Genomic DNA, 24541 nt, shown 5'->3' with positions numbered 1-24541 from the left:
GCAGACAGACGGGATCAAGGACATTCAGTGCCTTGAACAACATAGACCTCATAGCTCCTGAATGGCTCTCCAAACTGAGATCCACCTCTTCAGTCCCTGACGACCTCTCACATGCTTTCCATAGCTGAGGGGGTGCCTGCTCTACACAGTTCCTACGATGGACCATTTAGTGTCTATCTCTTTATGCCTACCTTTTTCATTGAGCATGCTTTCCAAGTTCAGCCACAATTCCATTCCTTTTTTATGCTGCAGAGTTATTCTAGGTGGTGGGTAAGCCACATTGTATTTGCCTGTGTCTAAGTTGTTGATCAATGGGCAGTTTTAACATGAACACTGTGAACAGTGCTATCATCCAGTCTCCTGTTTTGGGTGAAATTTTATTATGTAATTGCTTGATGAAAAGCATCCAGTTTAGCCGGGTGTGGTGGCGCTCGTCTTTAATCCCAGCACTCAGAAGGCAGAGGCAGACGGATTTCTGAGTTCGGGGCCAGCCTGGTCTACAGAGTGAGTTCCAGGACAGCCAGGGCTATACAAAGAAACTCTGTCTTGAAAAACCAAAAAAAAAAGAAGAAGAAGAAGGAGGAGGAAGAAGAGGAGGAGGAGAAGGAAAGAAGAAAGAAGAATAGAGAAGAAGAGAGAAGAAAGAAGAAGAAAGAAAGAGAGAAAGAAAGAGAGAGAGGGAGAGAGAGAGAGAGAGAGAGAGAGAGAGAGAGAGAGAGAGAGAGAAAGCGTCCAGGTCAAGCCCCACCAGAGATGGAATGAGAGCAACAGTGAGCTACAGAGACCACTTGGTCCATGCTTCCCTTTCTAGGCCAGCAGCTGCCTTCTCCCAGATATGGTTCCATCCTCGCCCACCCCAAGACGGCAGCCTGGGATGGAACAGGTCCCAATCTCTCCACAAAAGCCTACTGTCCTGGAACCCCTGGCCCTCACCCTGCACCGGAGAGCAGAGCAGGACTCAGGGATTCACCTGATCCATACCTGTGGGCCATCCCAGGAAACACTCTCAGCTCCTGCTTGTTCCTGTCACAAAGCTTTACAGCCTACCCAGTCTCCAGAACCCTCTTGGTATCTCAGGGGAGCACACGCATTTCCATGTATTCTCACTAAGGAGTTACACAATTCCTTTTGTGTTTGGAAGCAGGATACAGGCAATAGAGGGGGTAGCAGCAGATGGCCATGTGGGCAGTCACAGCATCAGGTTGGGCAGGGACACTGGAACCACTGGAACCATCATCACCCAGGACAGCATTTCCCACAAATTGGGACATAAGAAAGCAAATGACCTTCCTGGGTTACTGCCTTGCTCTGAAATGTGGTCTTGTGTAAGCCTGCACCACTCAGAGAAGCCACTCCAGAATGCTCCTGCTGATGCTGATGTTGGCAGTTTGCTGCCCTCACAAGGTCATAAACTAAGACCAAGGAGAGCCTCTCATACAGGAACTGCTTGTTTAGGTGTTAGTCAGGTAAGCTAGCTACAAGAGCAGAGCTCCACCCACCCCCATGCAAGGCTGGAAGCAGACCAGCAGCAAGCCTGGGTGCACTGGGCTCTCTTGTGCTCCGAGCGGTCTCCAAGCATTCATTCTCTTCTCAGCTACACTCCGCATCCTGGAAGGAGGCAGCTGGGCTGGGTGAACTCCGCACAGAACCAGACAGAACCAGTGGCTGTGGTCCTGTCCTCCCCTCGCTCCATCGCATTCCCATTCTTGCAGAGCTCCCTCTGAGTAGCCCAGGAAAGTGACAGTGGAAGGGGAAACATTCCCACCACCAGAGGGAGCCAGAGGACGCTGCTTGTTTTTTTTATTTTCACATTATATGTGCGTGGGTGTTTGACCTGCAAGTACGTCTGTGCACCACTCGAGTTCCCCAGGGTTACCTCATCATCCTTCCACTCGGAGAAGTCAATCTTGAAAGAAGGCAGGGAGAACTGCTGGCTAACGCCTCTCTTGTAGTGGACGGTCTCAGATTGCAGAGAAGGGTTCTTACAGCTGTACCTGAGAGCAGCAAAGCAGCCACCTGACTCCTGTGGAGCCATGGGCCCCCCACCCAACCTCCCACCTCCTCTGGTACTCCTCTGAACTGGCAGCCATTTGTTCTATAGGGATTGAAAGCTTCAACCATCCCAGATAGAAACAGGAAGCAGCCAAGTGGCCTCCCTCCCACTGCCAGCTCTGCTCACCCGGAGGCTGCCCAGCCATACTAAGTGGCTATTTCTTCCAGGGCCCATGCCAGCCTGATATCTCTGCTGCCTTCTAGTTGGGAAGAACATGCCCACTAGGTGTTTGGTGCATTCGCTTTTTCTGAATGATCACAGTGCAGCACACCCTGTACCAACCCTTCTTCATAGCTGCTTGCTTCTCTTCTCAGGCATTTCCACATAGTGTGAGGCCTTCGCTTCAATGTGAGTCACGTTATGAAATGTCCTGCCCTCCTCCTGAGTATAATGTTTCCTGAACCTCCATGCTGGTGCACTGAAGCTTTGCTCTAGTGACTCAGAGACTAGCTTCCTTCCTGTCTTGCTAGTTCCCGCAATGCTTCAAAGACCAGCCTTCTCCTTATGCAAAAGCGCATCTCATACCTCAGGCTGACCACTAGGAAACGGAGAGCTGAGCTAGTATCCCCATTCATGAATACAAGCCATGGCCCTCGCTGTTCCCACCCTGACCCATGCTTACTGCCCCAGGGCTTCTCTGGGTCTCTAGGACAAAGGCCACACTCAGAGCCAGGGAAACTGGGTGACGTCCCTGCTGTCCTGACTGTCAGTGCCAGTGTGGGAGGGAGCCCCACAGGGAGGTCCAGCCTGGATGTGGTGAAAAGGCCAGCCCAAGACAGGAATCTCAGTACTCTAGCCTTTAATTATATGCTGTGGGACCCCAGAACCACAGAAAGTTAAGGGGGCAGGAAAGGAACAGGAGGGCTTCCTGTCCTGCAGCTCAGGACACAGAATTCCTGCTGGCTGTGTTGAGTCCCAAGCACAGCACCTCAGGCCTGGAGCCTCCTCTTTCTCTGACTTGGTGATCTGGTGATGGTGTCAGGCAAGCCAGTTAACTGGAAGGCAAACAGGCCTCACGCAGGTCTCAGAAAAACGTCTACCAGGACAGAATCTCTGAGAAGCCATGTTTAGCTGGCCATCTATCTAGCCCATCTGGTGGCAGCAGGACCCTGTTCTTACATATCTCATAGAACAAAACAGAACTGTTGATCTGGATGGGCTGGGGTGGGCGCCCACTGCACTGAGGTCCCGCCCACTGCACTGAGGTCCCGCCCACTGCACTGAGGTCCCGCCCACTGCACTGAGGTCCCGCCCACTGCACTGAGGCCCTCACCTCCTCTGGAGCAGCTCCAAAGCACCTGCCCAGAATCCAGGGCTCATCTGCTATGGTAGCTCCTCCCAGGACAACTCAGAAACAGGAGCTCTTCCCAACTGTCATCATACTGGAAGCCCAGAGAGGCTAGCACAGCACACGGGTCATACTGCCTGTAGCAGGTTGGTAGTTCACCCCAGGGCTTGTGCTGGCCACCTGGCTCCTCCCTACTGACAGCCATCACACACTGGAGCGCTGTTACATTACCTCAGGCCACAGTGGAACCTCTAAGAACCACGTGTGAGAAGTCATCATCTTCCTACTTGTGTAGCACCACTCAGGGAGTCAGTTGATGACCCAGTGCCCAGTCCTGAGTCTTACAGGAAAGCCTCGAGTTTTCTTAGCCAGCAGCTAGCTGTGAACAGCTATTCACACAAAGTACCCAAAGCAGCTGAACTCCCCAAATCTCATTGCCGGCTGAGGAAACTCTGGTATAAGACTTTACATACTCTGACCACATAAGCAGGCACAGAGCTGAACAGCACTCACAGTCCTCCTCACTCCCAATTTCACATCTGAGCTTCTCTAAGGCCTTCTCCGATGTCAGAAGGGCCCAGACATGCTCCTACCCATCTGTGCAGCCACTCAGGGCAGGGTTGGGTTTCTTGCTGAGGCAGCCCTGCTGAGATCATGCTGTGGTTGCAGGGTGCAAACCCCTAAAGTGTTAATACTCATATTTTAAAGAAAATCTCCTAAAGTTCAAAATCAGAATTGTGATATAACATAATACATAGTATTTGGTCTTTGCCCCAAGCTCCTGGCATCGAGCTCCCAATGGAGGCTGCAGAGTGAACTGACAGTGAGGATGCTGCAGAGCCTGCAGAACCCCACGTGCTGCCCAGGGACTCACACTGCCACGCCATTCACCAGCTCCTCTACCGCCTGACAATAGATGGTGATAGCCACACGGGCATCGGCATCAAAGGTGAATTCCAGACTGTAGAGCACGCGGGGCTTTTCACCGTCCTCCGTGGGGCTGTCTGCGTCTTCTTTGTACCTACCAAAAGTGAGCAGAAGACGGCAGGTAAGGAGCCACAGCCGCAGGAACTGGCCTGCCCACACAGCTGCTGGGCATAGAGTTGGCTGCTTAGACATGTCTGCTTCGCTAGCAAAGGAAGGAGGCCTGTTCCCTGTGGCGTAAGGCCTATAACCCATAGTCTGTTCCCCTCACTTCCTGCCCCAGAAGCAAGGGTAAGTGTTGTTGGTGTGGATGTCTTGGGTTTCAAGCAGCTTTGTATGCCATTAACAACAGGCAGGAGCCATCCTATGCACAGCAGCAAACCTGAGGTAGTCCCTGGCCTCTAGTGGCTTCCAGACCAGGGCTGGTAACTCTGAGACACGACTGCTGCGGTGGGAAAACCCCTCATTTAGTGGCGCAGGGTCTTGCTACAGAGTCTGAATGCATATGAGAACAGACTGGGCCCTCGAAACACCTCTGGCCCGTTCCAAAGGACAAACCAAAGCCTTGCACCACACAGGGTCCCCAGGAGAGCGGCACTAAAGGAGTTACCTCACAAGCCGGAGAGAGTCTTTGCGAATGTTCACCAGGCTCCTCAGTGTCTTCACTGGCTCATGGGGGGCAGGGGTGACATAGGGAAACTAGGAGAGAAAATACAAGTGAGCACTCTTGGACTGATGACTCTCCACATGCAGTGGAGAACAGGAGGCAGGATTGAAGGGTTCATTTACTAAAACTTGGCCAGTATGTGGGCTGGGTCTGGCCCCACACAGAGTGACGTGGTCACTTAGCCACAGTCCTCAGCATTATGCAGGGTGTTCAGAAGTGGCCATGGTTGGGCCCTTAGGGCATTCTCCTCTAGTAGGTTACAACTCACTGTTATACATGTGTATATGCATGTAATTATACCCCTATATAAAAATACATACGAGCTGGGCGTGGTGGCGCACGCCTTTAATCCCAGCACTCGGGAGGCAGAGGCAGGCGGATTTCTGAGTTGGAGGCCAGCCTGGTCTACAAAGTGAGTTCCAGGACAGCCAGGGCTACACAGAGAAACCCTGTCTCGAAAAAACAAAAACAAAAAACAAAAAACAACAACAACAACAAAAATATATACAACTGGTGACAGGAAATTGTGGTTGTACATGTTCACGTCTTCTGCGAGCAACAGTATGCTGGAGCTTTAGAGGAGACCCCTCGGAGGACATTAAGCGGTAAAGCAGACAGACTGTATGTGCTCGCCATCATAACCCAGGCGGATCCACCTATCTCAGAATGAAGTAAAAATGGAAAAGATCTAGAGGCTAGAGAGATGGCTCAACAGGTAAGAGCACTGACTGCTCTTCCAAAAGGTCTGCCTTCTATTCTCAGCACCCACATCACTACCACATGTATCTCCAGTTCCAGGGATGTGATGCCATCTTCTGGTGTCCAAAGGTACTGCATGCACATGCCTCATATATACACATAAATAATTCTTTTTAAAACTTAATTTTTTTTTTTTTTTACAAGACTCACAGGAATTAAGACTCTGCAAGCTGAGGCAACAAATGTGAAAAGGGAAAGATACCATGCTGGTTCCCAGGTAGGAGAAGACAACACCTACCCCACCTACCCCAGCCCCTGGCCTGCAGGATACTACAGATCAAGATTTTGTGTAGGCTGGACGTGGTGGCGCACGCCTTTAATCCCAGCACTCAGGAGGCAGAGGCAGGTGGATTTCTGAGTTCGAGGCCAGCCTGGTCTACAGAGTGAGTTCCAGGACAGCCAGGGCTACACAGAGAAACCCTGTCTTGACAAACAAAAAACAACAAAAAAAAAAGATTTTGTGTTAACTATCTGCTCTAGACTGACACGATGTCAAAGATCCTGGCCTGACTGTGCCTGAGGATGCAGCCATGTTCATGTTGAAGAGTGAAACTCAGTGTTCCTTAAAGAGGCCCCTGTCTTGCCATCATTTGAAAGCTCCTGACTTCCTCCCTGACTGCTGTTTCTCTCCCCAGCAGGCGTCCACTTCGTCAGCATCACACCGAGCCCATCAACGGGAATCCTCTGCCTCAGTGCTTTCTTCAGTACTTCCCACAGGGAGCCTCTGCTGCTCCTTCTCGCCTTACCTGACTTGCTTCACCCTAAGACGTCCACACAACCCATCCCAATCAGGTGTCTTTCTCATCTCCTGAGGACTCACTGAAGCCCATTTGACCATCTGGATTCTAACGCACAGGATGTGTGTTGTCAAGTTTTAAGTCAATTTAGCACAAGCTATAGTCATCAGAGAGGAGGGAGCTTCAATTGAGAAAATGCCTCCATGAGCTCGGACTGTAGGCCTGTGGAACATTTTCATGAGTAATCATATGGGAGTGCCTAGCCCACTGTGGGCTGGATTCTCTAAGAAGGCAGACTGATGCTGTGGGACCCCTTTCCTCCTACTGAGCTACATCTTCCAGCCTTAATATGTAGGGAGGTGCCTAGACTTATTGCAAACTTGTATGCCATGTTTCATTGATATGCCTGGGAGGTCTGACCTTTTCTGAAGGAAAAGAGGGGAGGAATAGACTGGGATGGGGGGAGAAGGGGGAGGAACTGGGAGGAGAAGAGGGAGGGAGAACTGTAGTCAGGTTGTAATAATGTATGAGAGAATAGAAACATCAAAAAAAAAAAAAAAAAAAAAAAAACAAGTCTAAAGTTAAAAAAAGACAAGCAAGTAGGTAGAGCAAGCCACTAGGAGCAAGCCAGTACAACAGCACCCTCCATGGCCTCTGCATCAGCTGCTGCCTCCAGGTTCCTCCATGGACTATGATTCAGGATATGTAAGCCAAATATCCTTTCCTCGCCAAACTGCTTTTGACTATGGTGCTTCACCACAGCCGTAACCCGAAGACAGAGGCATGCCCTCTGCCGTTACAGCCTACTTCTTTGGAATTCCAGTATAGACTGAAGACCAGATGACACAACCAACCTAGTGGACTGAGCAACTACAGGATTTTTGGACTTTCCCTTCACAGCTAGTCATTGTTGGATTAGCAAGACTAAAACCTGTAAGTCATTCTAATCAATCAATCAATCAATCAATCTATCTCTCTCCTCCTCCCTCGCCCCCCCCCCTCTCACACACACACACACACACACACACACACACACACACAAAACTCTAGAGAACCCTGACTGATACACCCTCCCACCTCTTTCACTTCCCTACAACCGGCTTGCAGACGTGCTGCATGCTGGGAGCCTAGGACAGGCCACTCCCACTCCTCCCCCAACCTGCACAGCTCAGCGCAGCCATGGACTCTTCAGTGGGACCTTTCGCTATTACTTCTTTGTTTGTTCTTCTGTTCCTCCTTTCTCTTTTTTCTTTTAACTGATGACTCTATATTTTCTTCATTATGAAGATATAGGGAAACGTCTGACTTCTATTTCCAGCCCCTACCCGAGATCCCTAGACATATACTAGTTGCCAAATGTATACTGAAGGAATGGACAACTATGCTTAAATGTGTTTATTTTTGCCAATTACTGAAGTCCTCTAGGCACTCACATTCCCTGTGGGATCGTGGTTTTTCTCCACCGTTCCACAGAATCTGGCTGCTCTCTCTGCTCACACAAAAGGCCTAGAATGAAGTCTCTAACTTGTGCACCCTAGTGGCATCAATTCAATAATGGCTGCTCTGTCCCTCAGTGACCCAGTGCTCACTCACTCTCTGGTTCCTCAGAGGCAGTGCCAGGGCACAGTCCAAGTCACATGGCCACGTTCAGCTCTGCTCAGCTGCTGCCTGCTCTGCCCCATCTTGGGTAACCTGCTCATCCTCACAGCTGGACAGAGACAGTCTTCCCACTCTCACCCCAGCCACAAGCCAGCCCTTCCAAGACCCACCTGGACTGGACGACTGCCCAGGAAGTTCAGGTCCATGTTCTCTCCAAAGAGGTAACCTTCAGGATGGGGAGTGTCAAATTTCTCTCCTCCCATGAAAAAATGCGAAGCAAAGTAGTTTCCTGCTTAAAAAAAAAATAAAATGTTTACTCGTAGAACACAGTGCTTAGCACAGCTCTGTGGGAACAACCAACAAGTCTCCAAAGGCTTTATCCTAAGTGGTTCGTGTCCCAGTTCTGTCCTCAGCCAGTTTGCTGCACACCATTGGCCTCTACAACCTGCCTCTCCCCAGTCACAGATGATTTGAAGTTCACTGCCCTCAGGAGTCAGGTAAACCAAGTCCCTAACCACCAAAGACGTGTTCAAGTTCTACCCTGTACCCACGCTTGGAAGTAGGTAGGGTCTTTGTTGGTGTGATTATCACAACGAAATCCAAGTGGACTAAGGAAACCCCAAACTCAGTGATGACACATGTATCAGAGAGGAAGGTCTAGATATAGATGCATCCAGAGGACAGAAAGAGGGTGAAGATACAGGCACAGACTGGAGGGAAACAGCTACCAAATGAGGTGTGCCTAGGACTGGAGCCTCCAGAGCTAAGAAAAGAGGAAGGAAGGATTCTCCTTGTAGTCTTCAATGGGAGCATAGCCCAGCAAGATTGACTCCTGGCATCCAAAAAACATTCAGCAGTTGAAGGTTAAAGGTTAGTTTTCATAGCTTCTCCATACATCCCTACACAATTCTTGGCTCCACACTGTACCCTGCCTCCCAAATCTGAGCCCCAGAAAGTTCTAATATCAACAATGATCAAAGTTTAAAATTTGATGTTGGTCTGGATTCTTTCTCACAAGCACTAAAACTGTGTTTTCCACATCAACCCCAGAGCACTTAAAACCCTAAACTTGCAGGGCAGAAGACATGGCTCATGGTGAAGAACACATGCTGCTCTTGCACAAGAGTGGGTTTGGTTCCCAGCATCCACATGGTGCTCACAACCATCCCTAACTTCAGGTCTAGGGGTCCAATTACCTCTTTAGCCTCTGTATGCACCAGGCATGCATGTGGTATACATACATACATACATGTAGAGAAAACACTCAAGCCCATAATATAGGGTAAGTATATATTAAAATTTTTAAAAATTAAAATACTAAACTTGCATTTCTCCTCTGAGAAAAAAGGATGAAATGTTTGCGATGTTGAAAGAATTGAGCACACACAGCCCTGAAGACAACCAGAAGCCAAGACCTCTCCCAACACCCCAGTACTCTCCAGCCCGGGGCTAAGCAGAAGCAGCCCAGGGAACCATGAGCCCACGAAGGTCAGGGTTGTTGACAGTGTGCATTGCTTCATGAGCACGCCTTTAATCCCAGCACTCGGGAGGCAGAGGCAGGCGGATTTCTGAGTTCGAGGCCAGCCTGGTCTACAAAGTTAGCTCCAGGACAGTCAGGGCTATACAGAGAAACCCTGTCTCGAAAAACCAAAAACCAAAACCAAAACAAAACAAAACTCCTGGGTTCCTAAGCCCATGAGAGCTCTTCTTAAAGTCCTGTTGGGAAATCTGAGCCTCTCAAGCAACCAGGAACACTCAATATGAATCTGTGACTTTCTTTCCTGAGAATTACAGCCCCAGTGACGGTAGAATCAGAGAAGGCCAGTAAGGCAGGTCAGGGCCTAGGAGATAATGCCAAACAGCTGTTACCCAGGGGGCCCTGACTGCAGGAGCAGCTAGCAGGGCCTAACTTCAACTGTAACACTAACCTGTCATGTGCACCAGACAATCAACTGTGGCCAAGCAAAAAGAATAACATGACAGCTAGTTTAAACCATGAGTTTTATAGATTGCTTGACAGTACTTCATAAAAGACCTGTACACACACACACACACACACACACACACACACACACACACACACACACACACACGGTGGGGGTGGGGGGCATGGAGCAGAAGAGCTTACATACATGTGGAATTATACATGCTAGTTAGGTCAGAAGAACATGCTGAATGTACTCCTAGATCTTGTTTGGAGAGACACACAACACAAGCTGTGAGAACAAACATGTCTCAAATGACACGCTGAGAAGGCAACAGAAGAAAGCCACACGAAGTCCGAGAGGAAGACCAAGCCCTGGCTCTGTCCCGCAGTAAACATGTGACGTCATGGTTTTAAGTCAGTAACAAGAATGACTGCCACGAAGACAAGCAGAAGAGCACCCTCCCAGATCACTGCAGCCACACACAGCCCTGCTGGTACATACGAAATCACTGGTACTTACGAGCACTCATAGGGAGAGGACCCCAAGGCACTGGTGGTGTCTGACCATGTCTGGGCCTTAGCTTCAATGCTCTATCCATCTAACAGTGAGTCTAAACCATGAAGCAGTGGAGTAGGACTTTGATCAGCAGCTGTAAAACAGCCTAGTCCACCCTCACACATACAGTACATCAAATGAATGGCTGGCAGGACACTCGCCTGTGCTAAGACTCCTCTGATGGGCTGGTACTGCATTAGCTGGGCAGCAAGAGATGCAAGAGGCACTGGATACAAGGAAGCCTCCTGACAGCACACATGACCCTAAGCTCCATTAGAGTACCTGTCCATCTGGGCACTCCTCTACAGAGGAGCCTCGGTCTATATGGATGGCTTGAGAGAAATGCAATAAGCATAGAGGCTGGCTGCCTCAAAACCCCAGGCAAGACACGGGGGCCTGGCTGGGGACAACTGGACATCCTTTAAAACACAATCACATTGTGTAGGAGTCAGACTCCATGATAGTCTCAAGGGCTCTCACTTCTAATAGAACCCAAGAGGAAACAGAAAGAGCTGAGCACATATCAGCAGCTCTTGTGGAAATGGTAGAGTATGATTTCCAAGACTCTGGGCAAGGCAGATGCACTTAAGCACACTTAAGCACATTCAAGCACTCAGCCCATGGAAAGGTCCTGTGGTAAGGAGTAGGGAAGCCATATTAACCTGTAGGACATATGCAAGCCAGCCCTCGGGTGCAAGGTCTCCAGATGGTTCCCAGACTCCTGAGCATTCTTGTATGATGTCAAATTCTTTTTATTAGGGCCTAATTGAAAAGACATAGTCCTCCTTTTTTTTTTTTTTTTTTTTTTTAAGCTTTTTAAGACAGGGTTTCTCTATGTATCCCCAGCTGTCCTAGAACTTGCTCTGTCGACCAGGCTGGCCTCCAACAAATGTGCTTAACAGTCCTAAGAATCCTTGAGGGCTGGAGAGATGGCTCAGTGGTTAAGAGAACTGACTGCTCTTCCAGAGGTCCTGAGTTTAAATCCCAGCAACCACATGGTACTCACAACCATTGCAAAGGGGTCTGATGCCCTCTTCTAGTGTGTCTGAAGAGAGGAATGGTGTACTCATATACATAAAATAAATAAATAAATCTTAAAAAAAAAAAAAAAGAATCCCTGAAATTGCCAGTTATAGGTTCTTCAAAACAGTGTTTCTCTGTATAGCCCTGGCTGTCCTGGAACTCACTCTGTAGACCAGGCTGGCCTCAGCCTCACAGATCCACCTGCCCCTGCCTCTCAAGTGTTGGCGACTGGGATTAAAGGTGTGTGCTACCACTGCCTGGAACTGGCACATGCTCTTAACCAGTAAGTCATCCCTCAAGTACAGCTGTTAAACTCTTGTCAGAATGACGGATTCTTCCTGCACATAACCTTGGCACTCCTAAGTGGTCACTACCCTGATCGAGGCCACCAGTGTCTTCCTGCCTCACAGGCTCTACACTAACACTTCACTACCAAGCCTTTCCCACATCCTGGCACCTCCAATGTTCTTTATCCATCAGAGCAGGCCCAGTTCCATCCTTTTCTCCACCCCACCCACAGCCCTGCTCAGCTGCAGGACCTTTGCCCTTGCTGCTCCCATTGCTTACGGGACTCCTCCCCACGAGCTCTGTCTTCATCTGCCTCCTGTGACTTCTAGGCAAGGTCTCTTCTGACCATACACTTCAAACGGTAGCCTCCATTACCAACCTGCTTGTTGAGCACACCCTGCCCCTTGCTGTATTTTTTTTCCCACAACTTCTTCAGTCCAGTGACTCCTCTATTAGAGGCTCCAAAGACTTAGGATGGATAGTTTTAGGCTTCATTAACTTCAGAAAGTAAATGACTGTGAGTCGTGAGGTAAACAGCTTCATTATTTATACTCTGTCACTAGTCTACAAATAACATATTACTTGTAAAACAAAATTTTCCAAAGGTGTACGATATGGAAAAGCATGTCTGTCAGAGCAGTGATTATAGTATCTCAGGATAACCCAAGTTCTATCTAGAATGAGCTATTTGTGATGGCCATACAACGGAATACACTAGAAACCAGCAACTGTATTTAGGAACTGACATCATGATATATGGGTAATGTTCCAATAAAACTATTAAGAATAAGAAAGCTGGGCAGTGGTAGAGCACACCTTTGATCCCCAGACCCAGACAGCACAAACAGGTGGATCTCTGTGAGTTAGAAGCCAAGCTGGTCTACAGAGTGAATGTCAGGACATTTAGGGCTTCAGAGAGAGACCCTGTCTTGAGAGAAAAACAAAAAACAAAAAACCCTACTAAGAACAAGAAGACAAGAACCTAGCAAATGCTGGGCTGCAGAGGTAGTTCAGCAGGAATCGATTTGCCTAGCATGCTAGGGCAGGGGTTTTATGTCCGTATGTCCTCCACCAATTCACTCACACACTCACTCTCTCCCTAAACCCAGGACATGACTGCTCCATAGTACTGTTGAGGGGAAAGGAAGACTTTTATTGTACATCTGAGAAAAGAGAAAATAGCTAGAGGCATCTGAGGGACTCCAGAGTAGAGCGAGCAGCAGACTGGTCCTGGCCAGGAGAGAAGCAGAAGTGGAACAAAGAGACAAGGAACACAGGATGAGGGGACATAAGAGAGAAGAGGGAGAGTGGTTGAGAAAGAGACAAAAGAAAAAAAAAAAAAGGAAACAAAAACAAATAGTGTGCACAGTCAAAACAGCGGGGTTATAAGAAGGAGTAGCTGAAGGGAGGAAAGTCCATGAGCTGGGGGTAATCTGTGAGTGTAGAGTGAGAATCCTGGAATTTGGTTTTGTTAAAAACACAGAAAATATTATAAGAAAAGTTCTGTTTTAATCTCAGGTGTGGAGACAGGGGCTGCTGCATAGGAGCTGACCGTGATTTGTCTCACGCTCTAGCATGTTTTTGCCAGCTGCAGATCATTTCTGCAGCTGTGTGACAAATGTAATTCTGGGAGCCTTCAGAGGGTAAACGCTACAGCCCTTGATAGGCTTGGTGGGTGGCTGCTGGTCGCTCATGTTCCTAGTCCTGCTCAAAGTAAAAAGAAATTAGATTCAAGGATCTCTTTCTCCTTCCCCTCTATTCTTCTTCCTCTGCTAACTAGTTAGTGATAGGGAGTGGAATGGAGAGGGGGAGAAAGGGTGGGAAAAAGAACCCACAAAGTAGCAAAGACTGTAGCACCTAACACATGATAAAGAAAATAAAAATGGAAACTTTGATTTCAAATGCCATAGAGGAAACAGCAGGGGACAAAAGAATGAATATTTTTTTTCCAAGAGGCCAGCAAAAAGTTTACTGTGGCTGCTATCACTGGAATATCCCCTGATTTGCTTCCAGAGGAGATTTCTTGTTTTCTTTTTCTTTGTATATTTTTTTCAATTTCCCCCCCCCCCTCCCCCGAGACAGGGTTTCTCTGTATAGCCCTGGCTGTCCTGGAACTCACTTTGTAGACCAGGCTGGCCTTGAACTCAGAGATCCACTTGCCTCTGCCTTCCGAGTGCTGGGATTAAAGGCGTGTGCCACCGCCCGGCTTGTTTCAAATTTTTTAAAGACTGGCTGAGCAGTGGGAAAAACTGCAGGTGGAAACTGAGGTGACTGAGAAACAACAAAAAGGTCACTTTGTGCTCTCTCTTCTGAAAAGGTTGCAGAGTGGGTGGTGCAACTGCAGAGGCTGCAGGTAGAGGTGGAAGCTCTTGGGAAGTGAGGAGCACCAGAGAAAAGAACAAAAGGGCTCAGTCCCAATTACAATCTGATGATGCTGCTCGAATTGAGAGAAGGGGTTAATCTAAAACCAACGGTGCTGCCAGAGTGGGAGGAGGGGCGGCTGGATCATGAGATCACCATCAGCTTTCCCAGGAGTCCTACAGCACATGCCTGCTGATGGTGTGGAACAAGGTTATGATGAGACCGGATGGAGTCCTATAGAAATGATAGCTCTAAGCCGGTTTAAAGAGGCTGCGATTTCATATGGGATGCACTCGCTTTTTATTCAAAACAGAATTATTCCCCAAGACTGGAAGGGATTGGTAACAGCTGTACTAGAGGCTGGTCTGAAGTCACTCCCAATGGTTAACATGGTGGAGGAAGACGCCATGAATATTGAACAGTGAAATAGAATGAGGGGAAGGAATACAGTCAAAGACCATTGCTAGGTGAATGGAGGTACTCGGACATTCAAGAATTGATCTGATTTGATGATGTTACTATGTCACTTAGTGGCTTTAAGAGCTTGGGACAAAGTTGAGGCACTCTGGAAAAAATCTGCCTTGTTTACAGATTATACCAAGCTCTAAAGAAGCCTTCACTATTTTTTTGTTTGTTTGTTTGTTTGTTTTTTGTTTTTCGAGACAGGGTTTCTCTGTGTAGCCCTGGCTGTCCTGGAACTCACTTTGTAGACCAGGCTGGCCTCGAACTCAGAAATCTGCCTGCCTCTGCCTCCCAATTTTTTTTTTTTAAACAAAGATTAGTCTTAGCTGTGAGCAAAGCTGTATCAGACCATGATGCAAGGCAGGTGTTGATAGAGACCCTGGTGTTTGAAAATCTGAATACTGAATGTAAAAAAGTTACCAGACCATTAAAGGCACAGGCAGTGCCTATGAATGAATGGGTAAGGGATATGACCAATATTAGCTCTAATGTGTACCATGTTAATACGATAGTTATACCTAGAGCTGTCTCCAATATCAAAATGCCTGGTGCTTCAATTGTGGGAAATACAGTCATTTGCAAAGAGACTATGACCAAGCTGCTAAAGATCTCAGATCTCAAAATACCTAGTGCCATAACTGTAAGAGATACTGTACTTTGAGCCACAAAAGTGAACCACTCATTTCTAAAAGCAATGGTTGTCCTAAATCTCAAACAGAAAGAATGGCTTGGCTTCCTGGGGTCTGTATGTGATGTTGTACATGCCACCACTGGGTTGAGGAGTACAGTTCCAAAAGAGAGATTTAAGGCAATTTCTTGCCATTAGAAAACAAAATGGGAGGCAGGGGGAGTTCAAGGCCTCATAACAAAAACAATTGGCCCTTGCTGGCCAAGAAATAACAAGCAGTTATAGAAGGATCTAATCGCACCTTAAAGGAAATGCTTATAAAACAAAAGGGAAGCATAAAGACTCCCCGGGATAGACTACATAGTGCTCTGCTAACTTCAAATTTTCCGACTGTAATGAGAAAGGATAAATAGCAGCCCAGAAACAATGACTGGGTCATAGAGAAAACTATAACATTAAACCAGCCTATAAGGATGTGTTAACATCAGAATGGAAGGCAGCCAAAATTTTGCATTGGGATACAGATTTGCTTATATTTCCACAGGAAATGAAAAGTTGTGGATACCATCAAAACAGAAAAAGATTAGAATTGAGCAGAAGAGGTGCCCTGAAAACCTTGGTCAATAACCCAATAACCTTGGTCATTATTTCACTGAAAATGTGTCTGTTTATAGTTTCCTGATAGACACAGCACAATTAATAGCTTAAAACAGAAGGTGATAAATGTAGTGAGAATTCTAGGATTTTTGCTTCTTTAAAAATATTACAAGAATGCCGGGCATGGTGGCACACACCTTTAATCCCAGCACTTGGGAGGCAGAGGCAGGTGGATTTCTAAGTCCGAGGCCAGCCTGGTCTACAAAGTGAGTTCCAGGGCAGCCAGGGCTATACAGAGAAACCCTGTCTCGAAAAAACAAAACAAAAAACAAAAACAAAACAAAACAAAAAACAACAACAAGAAAGTGTTTTCATTTTAATCCAGGTGTGAGGGATATGGGGCTGCTTCAAAGCAGTGGACTATGATTTGCCTCATGTTCTAGAAGGGGCTTGGTTTTGCTCACTGCAGATAGTTTCTGTGATTGTATGATGTTTGAAATTCTGGGAGCTCTTCAGAGGGTATATAAATGCTACAGCCCCATAAGTGTGGTGGGTAGTTGTTGGTTGCTCAGGGGGCAATGGCTGTGGTTTGTTAGTAGCTGTGCTCAAAGAAACAAAAGGGAAAAAATTAGATTCAGGGCTACGCCCCGCCCCGCCCCCCAGTCATTCTTCCTCTATTTAGTGACAGGTGAAACTGAGGAGCTGATCAAGGGTGAGAAGAACCCACAAAGAAGCAAACAGCAGCTGCAGTCGTGGGGATGAGGAGAGCTAGGAGTGGGCACTGGTGACACTGAGGGAGCGGGAGCCCAGCATGCGCTTTGGCAAGCTAACTGGCTCCACAGAGAGCCACTTGTCCCTTCTGCCTTTTGGAATTTAGGGAACATGAGAGTTTCCTTTGGACCTGACACAGGGTAGATGGATAAAGCCACTTGCCACTAAGCCTGATGACTGGACTCGACTTTTAGGGCTCACATGGTAGAAGGAGTCCTTTGCCTGTTATCCCTGAATGTGCACACACTCACATACACAAATGGATAAATTGTAATGAAGAAAAATAAGGTGCTCACCACCACTACCTGGTGTGCAGTGGTGGCAAGCACCTTAAATCTCAGGAGTCAGGATGCAGAGGCAGGAGGACCTCTGTGAGTCTGAAGCAAGCCTGCTCTACAGAGTGAGGTTCCAGGATAACCAGAGCTACGCAGAGAAACCCTGTCTGGGGGTAGGAGGAAACCTTAATTTTTATTTATTTATTTATCTATTTATTTATTTATTGGTTTTTCAAGACAGGGTTTCTCTGCATAGCCCTGGCTGTCCTGGAACTCACTTTGTAGACTAGGCTGGCCTCGAACTCAGAAATCCGCCTGCCTCTGCCTCCCGAGTGCTGGGATTAAAGGCGTGCACCACCACTGCCCGACTTTAATTTTTTTAAAAAAAAGAGCAAAGACTGAGAATGAGGGGCAAAGCCTGAAGTACCAACAGAGGTTAAGACAGATTACTGAGCAACATCCACTCAGAGACAAGGAAGGAAAGGAAAGACCTGCAGGGAGCTAAGGACAAAGATCTGGAAGGATCCGCAGGAAACCTGTTGACAAACCTCAGAGGAAGTCAAAGGAGCATGGAGGTGTGAGACAGAAAGAACCCCATGTGTTTTGCAAAGCCAACTGTACTGCTAGTTCTCACCCACTCTTTCATGGTTTTATCTAATTTATCAGAGAGAATCTGGGATTAGGTAAGAGGTTCCTGGTCTAGACCCATGGCTCTCAATCTTCCTAACCTTGCATCACAGTTCTCCATGTTATGGTGACCACAAATATAAAATTATTTTTGTGGCTACTTCAAAACTGTAATGTAAATATTTAATCTGCAGGATACCTAATTTTTGGACTCCTGTAAAAGGAAAATTCAACACACAAAGGGATTAAGACCCACTGATTGAGAACTGCTGGTCTAAACCCTTAAGCATTTGCAATCAAACCAATAAGCCCCTTGATCAGACTGGGTTGAAGGTCACTTGCTCAGAAAGGCCTTTCCCAGCACCCTCAACATTCCATATTTTCTCCTGAGCATGAGGACAGAGGCCCTGCATCTGGGGGTGGGGTGCTCTCACCTTCATTTACTCTAGACCTACATGTCCCAGGAATGTAGGCTCCTGATTCAAAGGGTCCAACCAGTTTAATTTCCTCTTCCTTATATTCCAGGCACCCCCCCAGTGCAACAAATATCACTGTGCCTGGCCCTATGCACCCTCTCCCACCCATTTACTTTGCCCTCCTCCTGCCCAACGGACTGTGCCTGCTTCAGACTCCCAAGTGAGGTCAACCTCAACCACCTAGAGGCTGCTCGCTGTCAAGGCACAACTGTCCTGCACAACTCGGAATCTCAGCACGATGGCCTATGCGGTTAGCAGTTAGCACACCAAATGAGGGAAGGCAGAGGGCGCTGTGTCCAATGTTGATTACAGAGGAAACTGAGCACACAGGGAGGTCTTACACTCAGGTCATACAGTGATGCAATGCCCTTCCTAGCCACCTGTACCCTTGTCCTTCAGCCACACCAAGCAAAATGCTGTGACAAAGCCACTTGGTGTACATATCCTAAGAAACAGAGCAACTCCTCAGGAACGTGAGGGAATGTAAGCTTGCTGGGTTTCCATCATTACCTCACTCTAAGGAAGGAGAAAGAATGGCAGAAAGAAGGTGGCTGCCATGCATAAGAAATTACACTGACTGTGCCAGTGTGCTGACTGACACACTGCCCCTAAACCCAGCTCTATGATGCAACTGGGGCAACCTGCAAGATCAAAACATCATAGGTCCTAAAGAATGCTGCTCTCAGGAATGCTCCCCAGGCCCCAGACTTCCTGACAAATGAGAGGCAGTGAAGGCAGCTGCCCCACCGCTTGCCCAGTCATCTGTTCTCTGAACCCTGGACTGTGCCTATCTATACACGTGCACAGACCAGCACTTCTCTCTGCTCCACATGGAACTTCCCAGTCTCTAGGGTTCAAACTCTTATGTAACCTGGCACAGGATGGGGTACTGACTGGGCTGGTGCCACAAGGGAAGTCACCCCTAGCTGGAATCTTGGCTCATCTGCAAACTAGAGATAACAGGCCCAGCTAGCAGCACCTTGCCTCACTCAGGACACCCCGAGGACTAGCAAGTGAAGACACTTGTGGCAATGTTTCCCAGCCTGTTTGCTGGATGGACTGCCTGTAGCTCCCCACTCCCAGCATGGAAGAGGGAAAACAATGGTAAATCAAGCTAAATTAGGCGCAGGAGTGATTAAGAAAGATTCTAACTTTAGCTGCTGTGTCTCCACAAGCTTAGCCTAGATAGCTCTTATCTGGTGAAGGTTTCCATCACATGCAGGATGGCCCCAACTGCTGGGCACTGGAAGAGGCTGAGAGCACAGCATATGCTGGGGTAGCTGGCAAATGGGATGATTCTACAGTTTTCTATGCAAAGGTCAGTAGGATAATACATCAAGGGTATGAAGGTAAACCATCAACATCCCCAAGTAACAAAACAAGCCAGAAGCAAGCGTCAGGTCCCAAAGAAACTCAGAACAGATGATTCTCACCCTCCCCTCCCACCCTGAAGACTCTTTAGGCCCTCAGCCTTGTTTGCCTTCCCCCAGTTTCTGAAACCTATAGAACCAAGCTATTTGGTCTGGTTTTCTAGGTCCTCTGTTCTGGCTTCTGATCTTCTCTCCTCTCTCTCTCTCCCCTTTCAGTTCAGTCTAGATCTTTCCAGATGTCTCTGGCTGAATTCTCCTTATGTGTACAGTAAAAACCTCCTCAATCATGCCTCTACCAGTCAGGTTTGCATTTTCAATTATCTGGTACCAAAACCAAGGAAAGGGATGTTTGAGCCTCCCTCCACCCTCTTTGTCTAACTGGTGTTTCTCTGGCTCCTGGAGCCTGAACATCTATCTCTCCACCACTCTGGCTTCTACACCTTCTACACATGGGCATCTCTCTACTAAGACACTCCAGGATAGAAATTAGAGCCTGGTTTCCACGCAGGCCCAAAGAGAAGCAGAAATTTAAGGACAGGGGCTGGTGAGATGGCTCAGTGGGTAAGAGCACCCGACTGCTCTTCCAAAGGTCCGGAGTTCAAATCCCAGCAACCACATGGTGGCTCACAACCATCCGTAACGAGATCTGACTCCCTCTTCTGGAGTGTCTGAAGACAGCTACAGTGTGCTTACATATAATAAATAAATAAATAAATAAATAAATACATAAATAAATAAATCTTAAAAAAAAAAAAAGAAATTTAAGGACAACAGCAGCATCTCACCCCAGAGCAGTTTGTTTGCACAGACTGAGTCGAGCCAGGTCCCTACTGACCTCTAAGTAATGTACTCTCAGTCTTTTGTTTGTTTTTGTTTTTTCGAGACAGGGTTTTTCTCTGTATAGCCCTGGCTGTCCTGGAACTCACTTTGTAGACCAGGCTGGCCTGGAACTCAGAAATCCGCCTGCCTCTACCTCCTGAGTGCTGGGATTAAAGGCGTGAGCCACCACGCCCGGCTTACTCTCAGTCTTAACTACCTTAGTAAGAGAGGTGAGCAGAGCCTTTTAGGCAAGAGCAGAATTCACCACTGGGGAAAGGTCCCTTTTCTATTTACTTGAGATAGGAGTCTCAATATGTTGTCCAAGTTGATCTCATATTTATGGGCTCAAACCTCCTGCTCAGCCACTCAAGGAGCTAGGTTACACTTTGCTTTTATACTTTTGTGGGTGGGTGGGAATGAAACCAAGGCCTCCCACTGGACTACATACATCCCACACAACAGGGCAGAGTTCTTGACTTCTGCCTCTTACAGAAGCCTCAACCCCATCTAAGACAAGGTGGATGTGGCTCTGCCACATACCTGAGGAAAGAGGAACACCTGCTCTGGGTAAATGGAGACAGGGAAAGAGAGCATGGTTACCCATACCATGGAGGGCTTCTCAGCCACAGAGATGAAAGGAACTCACACACCACCAGAAGGAAGGTGACCCCTGACCCCTTCTCCACTAGTTCTTTTTTGAGTGACCTGGTATGTTGTGGTTTCTTAGGGCAAGGGAGTCAGCTCCACATGCCAGTCACTTAAGTGTGTGCTTAGTGACTTCACGCCTGCTTTGGCCCTCGGCTGTGTGAGGAAATGAACAAGGGCTGTGCCTCTGCATCAACAGGAGTGAGACAGGGCTTGATGAGCAAGCTGTTAGACTCTGAGTAGGCAGATCCTGAACTCAGGACATCCTCACAGCTGCTGTCACCATGTGGACCTAAGGACTGGGGTTCCACAGAAGCCAGAAGGGAAACCTGTGATAAAACCAGATTCCTGTGTCCCAAAGACCCCACACTTTCCATTTAAGCATAAAAGTTCCCAGACTCGGGCTCCCTTCAGCCCAGTTCCTGTCTGATTCACTTCCTAAAAGGAAGGGCGAGTGGGCATCCCCAGAGACACACACAGGACTATTATGTCACCCTACTCTCTTCACCCACAGCAGAAAGGGTACAACGCAGGAGGACTCTTCAGAAAGTTCACAGCTCTACAAACCTGACCTGGTCACATTGTATATAAAATGCCAAATCAGAGGGAACGCGGAAAAGAGCTGCAATGCCTAAGGCTGGCGCGTTGTGGCTACCAAGTCCCTTACAAGCAGGCTGTACTGGTTAGTTTTATGTCAACTTGACAAAACGAAAGACGTCTGAGAGGGGGAAACCTCAATTAAGAAAATAACTTCACAAGATTAGGCTGTAGGCAAGTCTATACTGCATTTTCTTAATTAGTGACTTATAGGGGAAGGCCTAGCCCATTGTGGGTGGTACCATCCCTGGAATTGTTTTCCTGGGTTCTATAAGAAAGTAGGCTGAGCAAGCCAGTAAGCAGCACCCCTCCACTGCCTCTGCATCAGCCCCTGCCTTCAGGGTCTGGCCCTGTGTGAGTTCCTGTCCTGGCCCACTTCAATGTCAGGCTATGGAAGTGTAAGCCAAATAAACTCTTTCCTCCTCATCTTGCTTTTGGTCATGGTGTTTTAACATAGCAACTCTAACTGTAAGACACAGGCCATAGGGGAAAGACGGCATAACCAGGACTGGGAGTCAGGGGATCCTGCCATGTGACACTGACCGAATCACTTCCACTTCTGGGCCTCAGTGTCCTCAGGCAATGTGACCATGTGACTACTATTTTCATTACAATTAACTTGTAAGTAAAGCGGCCATTTTATCACCCTGGACCAGAGAAGCAAATACCACTTACTTTTAAAGCTATCTTTAAAAAAAAAAGGGGGGGGGGCTGGTGAGATGGCTCAGTGGGTAAGAGCACCCGACTGCTCTTCCGAAGGTCCAGAGTTCAAATCCCAGCAACCACATGGTGGCTCACAACCATCCGTAACGAGATCTGACTCCCTCTTCTGGAGTGTCTGAAGACAGCTACAATGTACTTACATATGATGAATAAATAAATCTTTAAAAAAAAAAAAAAAAAAAAAAAGGACAAATTAAGCCGGGTGTGGTGGTGCACGCCTTTAATCCCAGAACTTGGGAGGCAGAGGCAGGCGGATTTCTGAGTTGGAGGCCAGCCTGGTCTACAAAGTGAGTTCCAGGACAGCCAGGGCTACACAGAGAAATCCTGTTGAAAAACCAAAAAAAAAAAAAGAAAAAGAAAAAGAAAAAAAGGACAAATTGGTAAGATTTTCAGGGGGTGGGAAAGGAAACAGGGTCTTACCAAGTAACTCAGGCTACCATGAAACTCACTCTGTAACCCAGGCTGACCCCAAACTTGTGACAACCCTCCTGCCTCAGCCTTCAGAGTACTAGAATTACAGCCATGGATCACCATACCAGGCCCCTGCTGAGAAGACTTAAAGATTTAAATAGATGTGGAGCCAGACATAGCAGAACATGTCTATAATCTTGGAAAGCTAAGGCAGGAGGATAATGAATTTGAGCCCAACCTGTGTTACTGGGTCTATCTCAGGGATAAAACATACACATACATTACAGAAGAGCTAGATTCATCATGTCCATGGGTAAGCAATCAGTGTAGAGATGGCAATTTTCCCTAAACTGATGCATAATCCCTACCCAAATCCAACTGGGTCTTTGTTTGTTTGTTTGTTTGTTTGTTTTTGTAGAAACTGACAAGCTATAAAATTTCTATGGACATATGTAAAAGTAACTTTGATTCTCCTGTTGTAATTGTCTCTGCAGCTTCCTGCCTCAGTCTGCTGACCTAGCCCCGGACTAGCGCTTCGTACAATCTTATTTAGGCCTAGAATGTTTCCAGCCTCTGAGACTTACTGCTGAATAAATATGCTCACCCTTTCTAGTTCTTTCTGAGCTCTGGCCAGTTCAACTCAGCTGTTTTGGCTCAAAACGCCTCTCCATGCTAACTAATTCAATCTGGCTTCTCTCGGCAACTCCTGAATTGCTAAAGTTGGCCACAAACTGACTTTGGCAATATGTTCTAATTTTCTGGCTCCTTCTCATTCTCTGGCCCGTTCTTTATTTACCTGTGTCTAGCTTGTTTGCTTTCTGCAACATGTGTCTGCACAACTATCGTGGTAAAAACTGCCTTCTGCCTCTATGCACTGCTATCTCTTAAATAGCTTTCCTTTCCTCTCTCTTCTTGTGAGAGTTGGGCATATCTTGGTCTGTCGAATCTTTCTCTGATTTGTCAATTTGCCTGTCACTCAATTAGACATGCCTTTCAGACATGGGTGCTTCCTTCTACAAACTAACTTTACCTTCATTCCTTGGGATTAAAGGTATCTACTAAGGGTAAATCTGTATTCTAGCCAGAAGGATTAAAAGTGTCTGAGACACACCACTACTAGAAACAGGTTCTTTTCAGTAAATAACACAATCCTGGGATTCACAATGTGATCAAATATCCTGCAACAGGCATAAAAAGGATCACAAGTAATTTTAAGAAAGAACTACAATAGAGAACCTGTGCTCCTATCCAGCGTCTATCAATCAATCACGTGCTGTTGGTAGTGTTAGGTAGACCAGGCTTTCCCAGCCTTAGCATGTAGGGCTCACTGGACCCTCCAAATTCTGTTTTGGGGAGTGTCCTGTGAGAGTATCCATTAGATAAATAACACATACACACCCTGAGCTGTGACAAACTATCTCTAGGCACTGACAAATACAAGCCCCAGGAAGTGTAGGGGCATGGGGGTGGGAGGACAAAAATTGTCTCAGTTGAGAAACACTGGGAAAGTGTTACAAAGCAAAGGGAAAGAATGCCATCCAGAAATAAATCCCTTCACATTTATGGTTAGCTGAGTTTTGAGAAAGATAACAGAGGCACTTTGAAGGAAAGAGGGTGGGTGGATTTTATCTGAAATGCAATGGCAACATGGCTCAACTTGCCACCATGTTTGATGACCTGAGTTTAACCCCCAGGACCCACATAGTGTAAGTAAAGAACCAACAGCAGCAGTTATTCTCTGATGTCACACTTGTTATCCTCTGATGTCACACTTGTTATCCTCTGATGTCACACTTGTTATTCTCTGATGTCACACTTGAACTAGAAAAAATAGGAGAAGGCTGCAAAATGGCCCAGGGTCAAGGGTTTGCGAGGCACATGTGAAGACCAAAGCATGGATCCCAGCACCTGTAAATGCTGGGTGAGTGTAGTGACCCACCTGCATCTCCAACCTCAGA

The 24541-nt window shown here is 47.3% G+C and overlaps 1 protein-coding gene across 10 annotated transcripts in view; it reads right to left on the bottom strand.

Annotated features, from left to right (window-relative positions):
* Mgrn1 (mahogunin, ring finger 1) overlaps positions 1 to 24541 on the bottom strand; it is a 52197-nt gene that overhangs the window by 22613 nt on the left and 5043 nt on the right. For 6 of the 10 annotated variants that reach the window (NR_166412.1, NM_001357062.1, NM_029657.4 and 3 more), the window contains exons 2-5: positions 8198 to 8316; positions 4876 to 4964; positions 4216 to 4362; positions 1877 to 1994 (exon numbers count right to left, since the gene is read on the bottom strand). Coding sequence is in view for 9 of the 10 variants with exons in the window: in NM_001357062.1 (NP_001343991.1) it covers positions 1877 to 1994; positions 4216 to 4362; positions 4876 to 4964; positions 8198 to 8316 (473 nt within the window). In the remaining variant the exon portion in view is untranslated. Of the gene's footprint in view, positions 1 to 1876; positions 1995 to 4215; positions 4363 to 4875; positions 4965 to 8197; positions 8320 to 24541 lie in introns of all 10 variants that reach the window. The other 4 variants (NM_001252437.1, XM_006521837.1, NM_001379014.1 and 1 more) reach the window with 1 other exon arrangement.

This window comes from Mus musculus, chromosome 16 (genome assembly GCF_000001635.26).
Source record: "Mus musculus strain C57BL/6J chromosome 16, GRCm38.p6 C57BL/6J".
In the NCBI taxonomy this organism is placed as follows: domain Eukaryota; kingdom Metazoa; phylum Chordata; class Mammalia; order Rodentia; family Muridae; genus Mus; species Mus musculus.
This window is presented reverse-complemented; position numbering and strand designations above follow the sequence as displayed.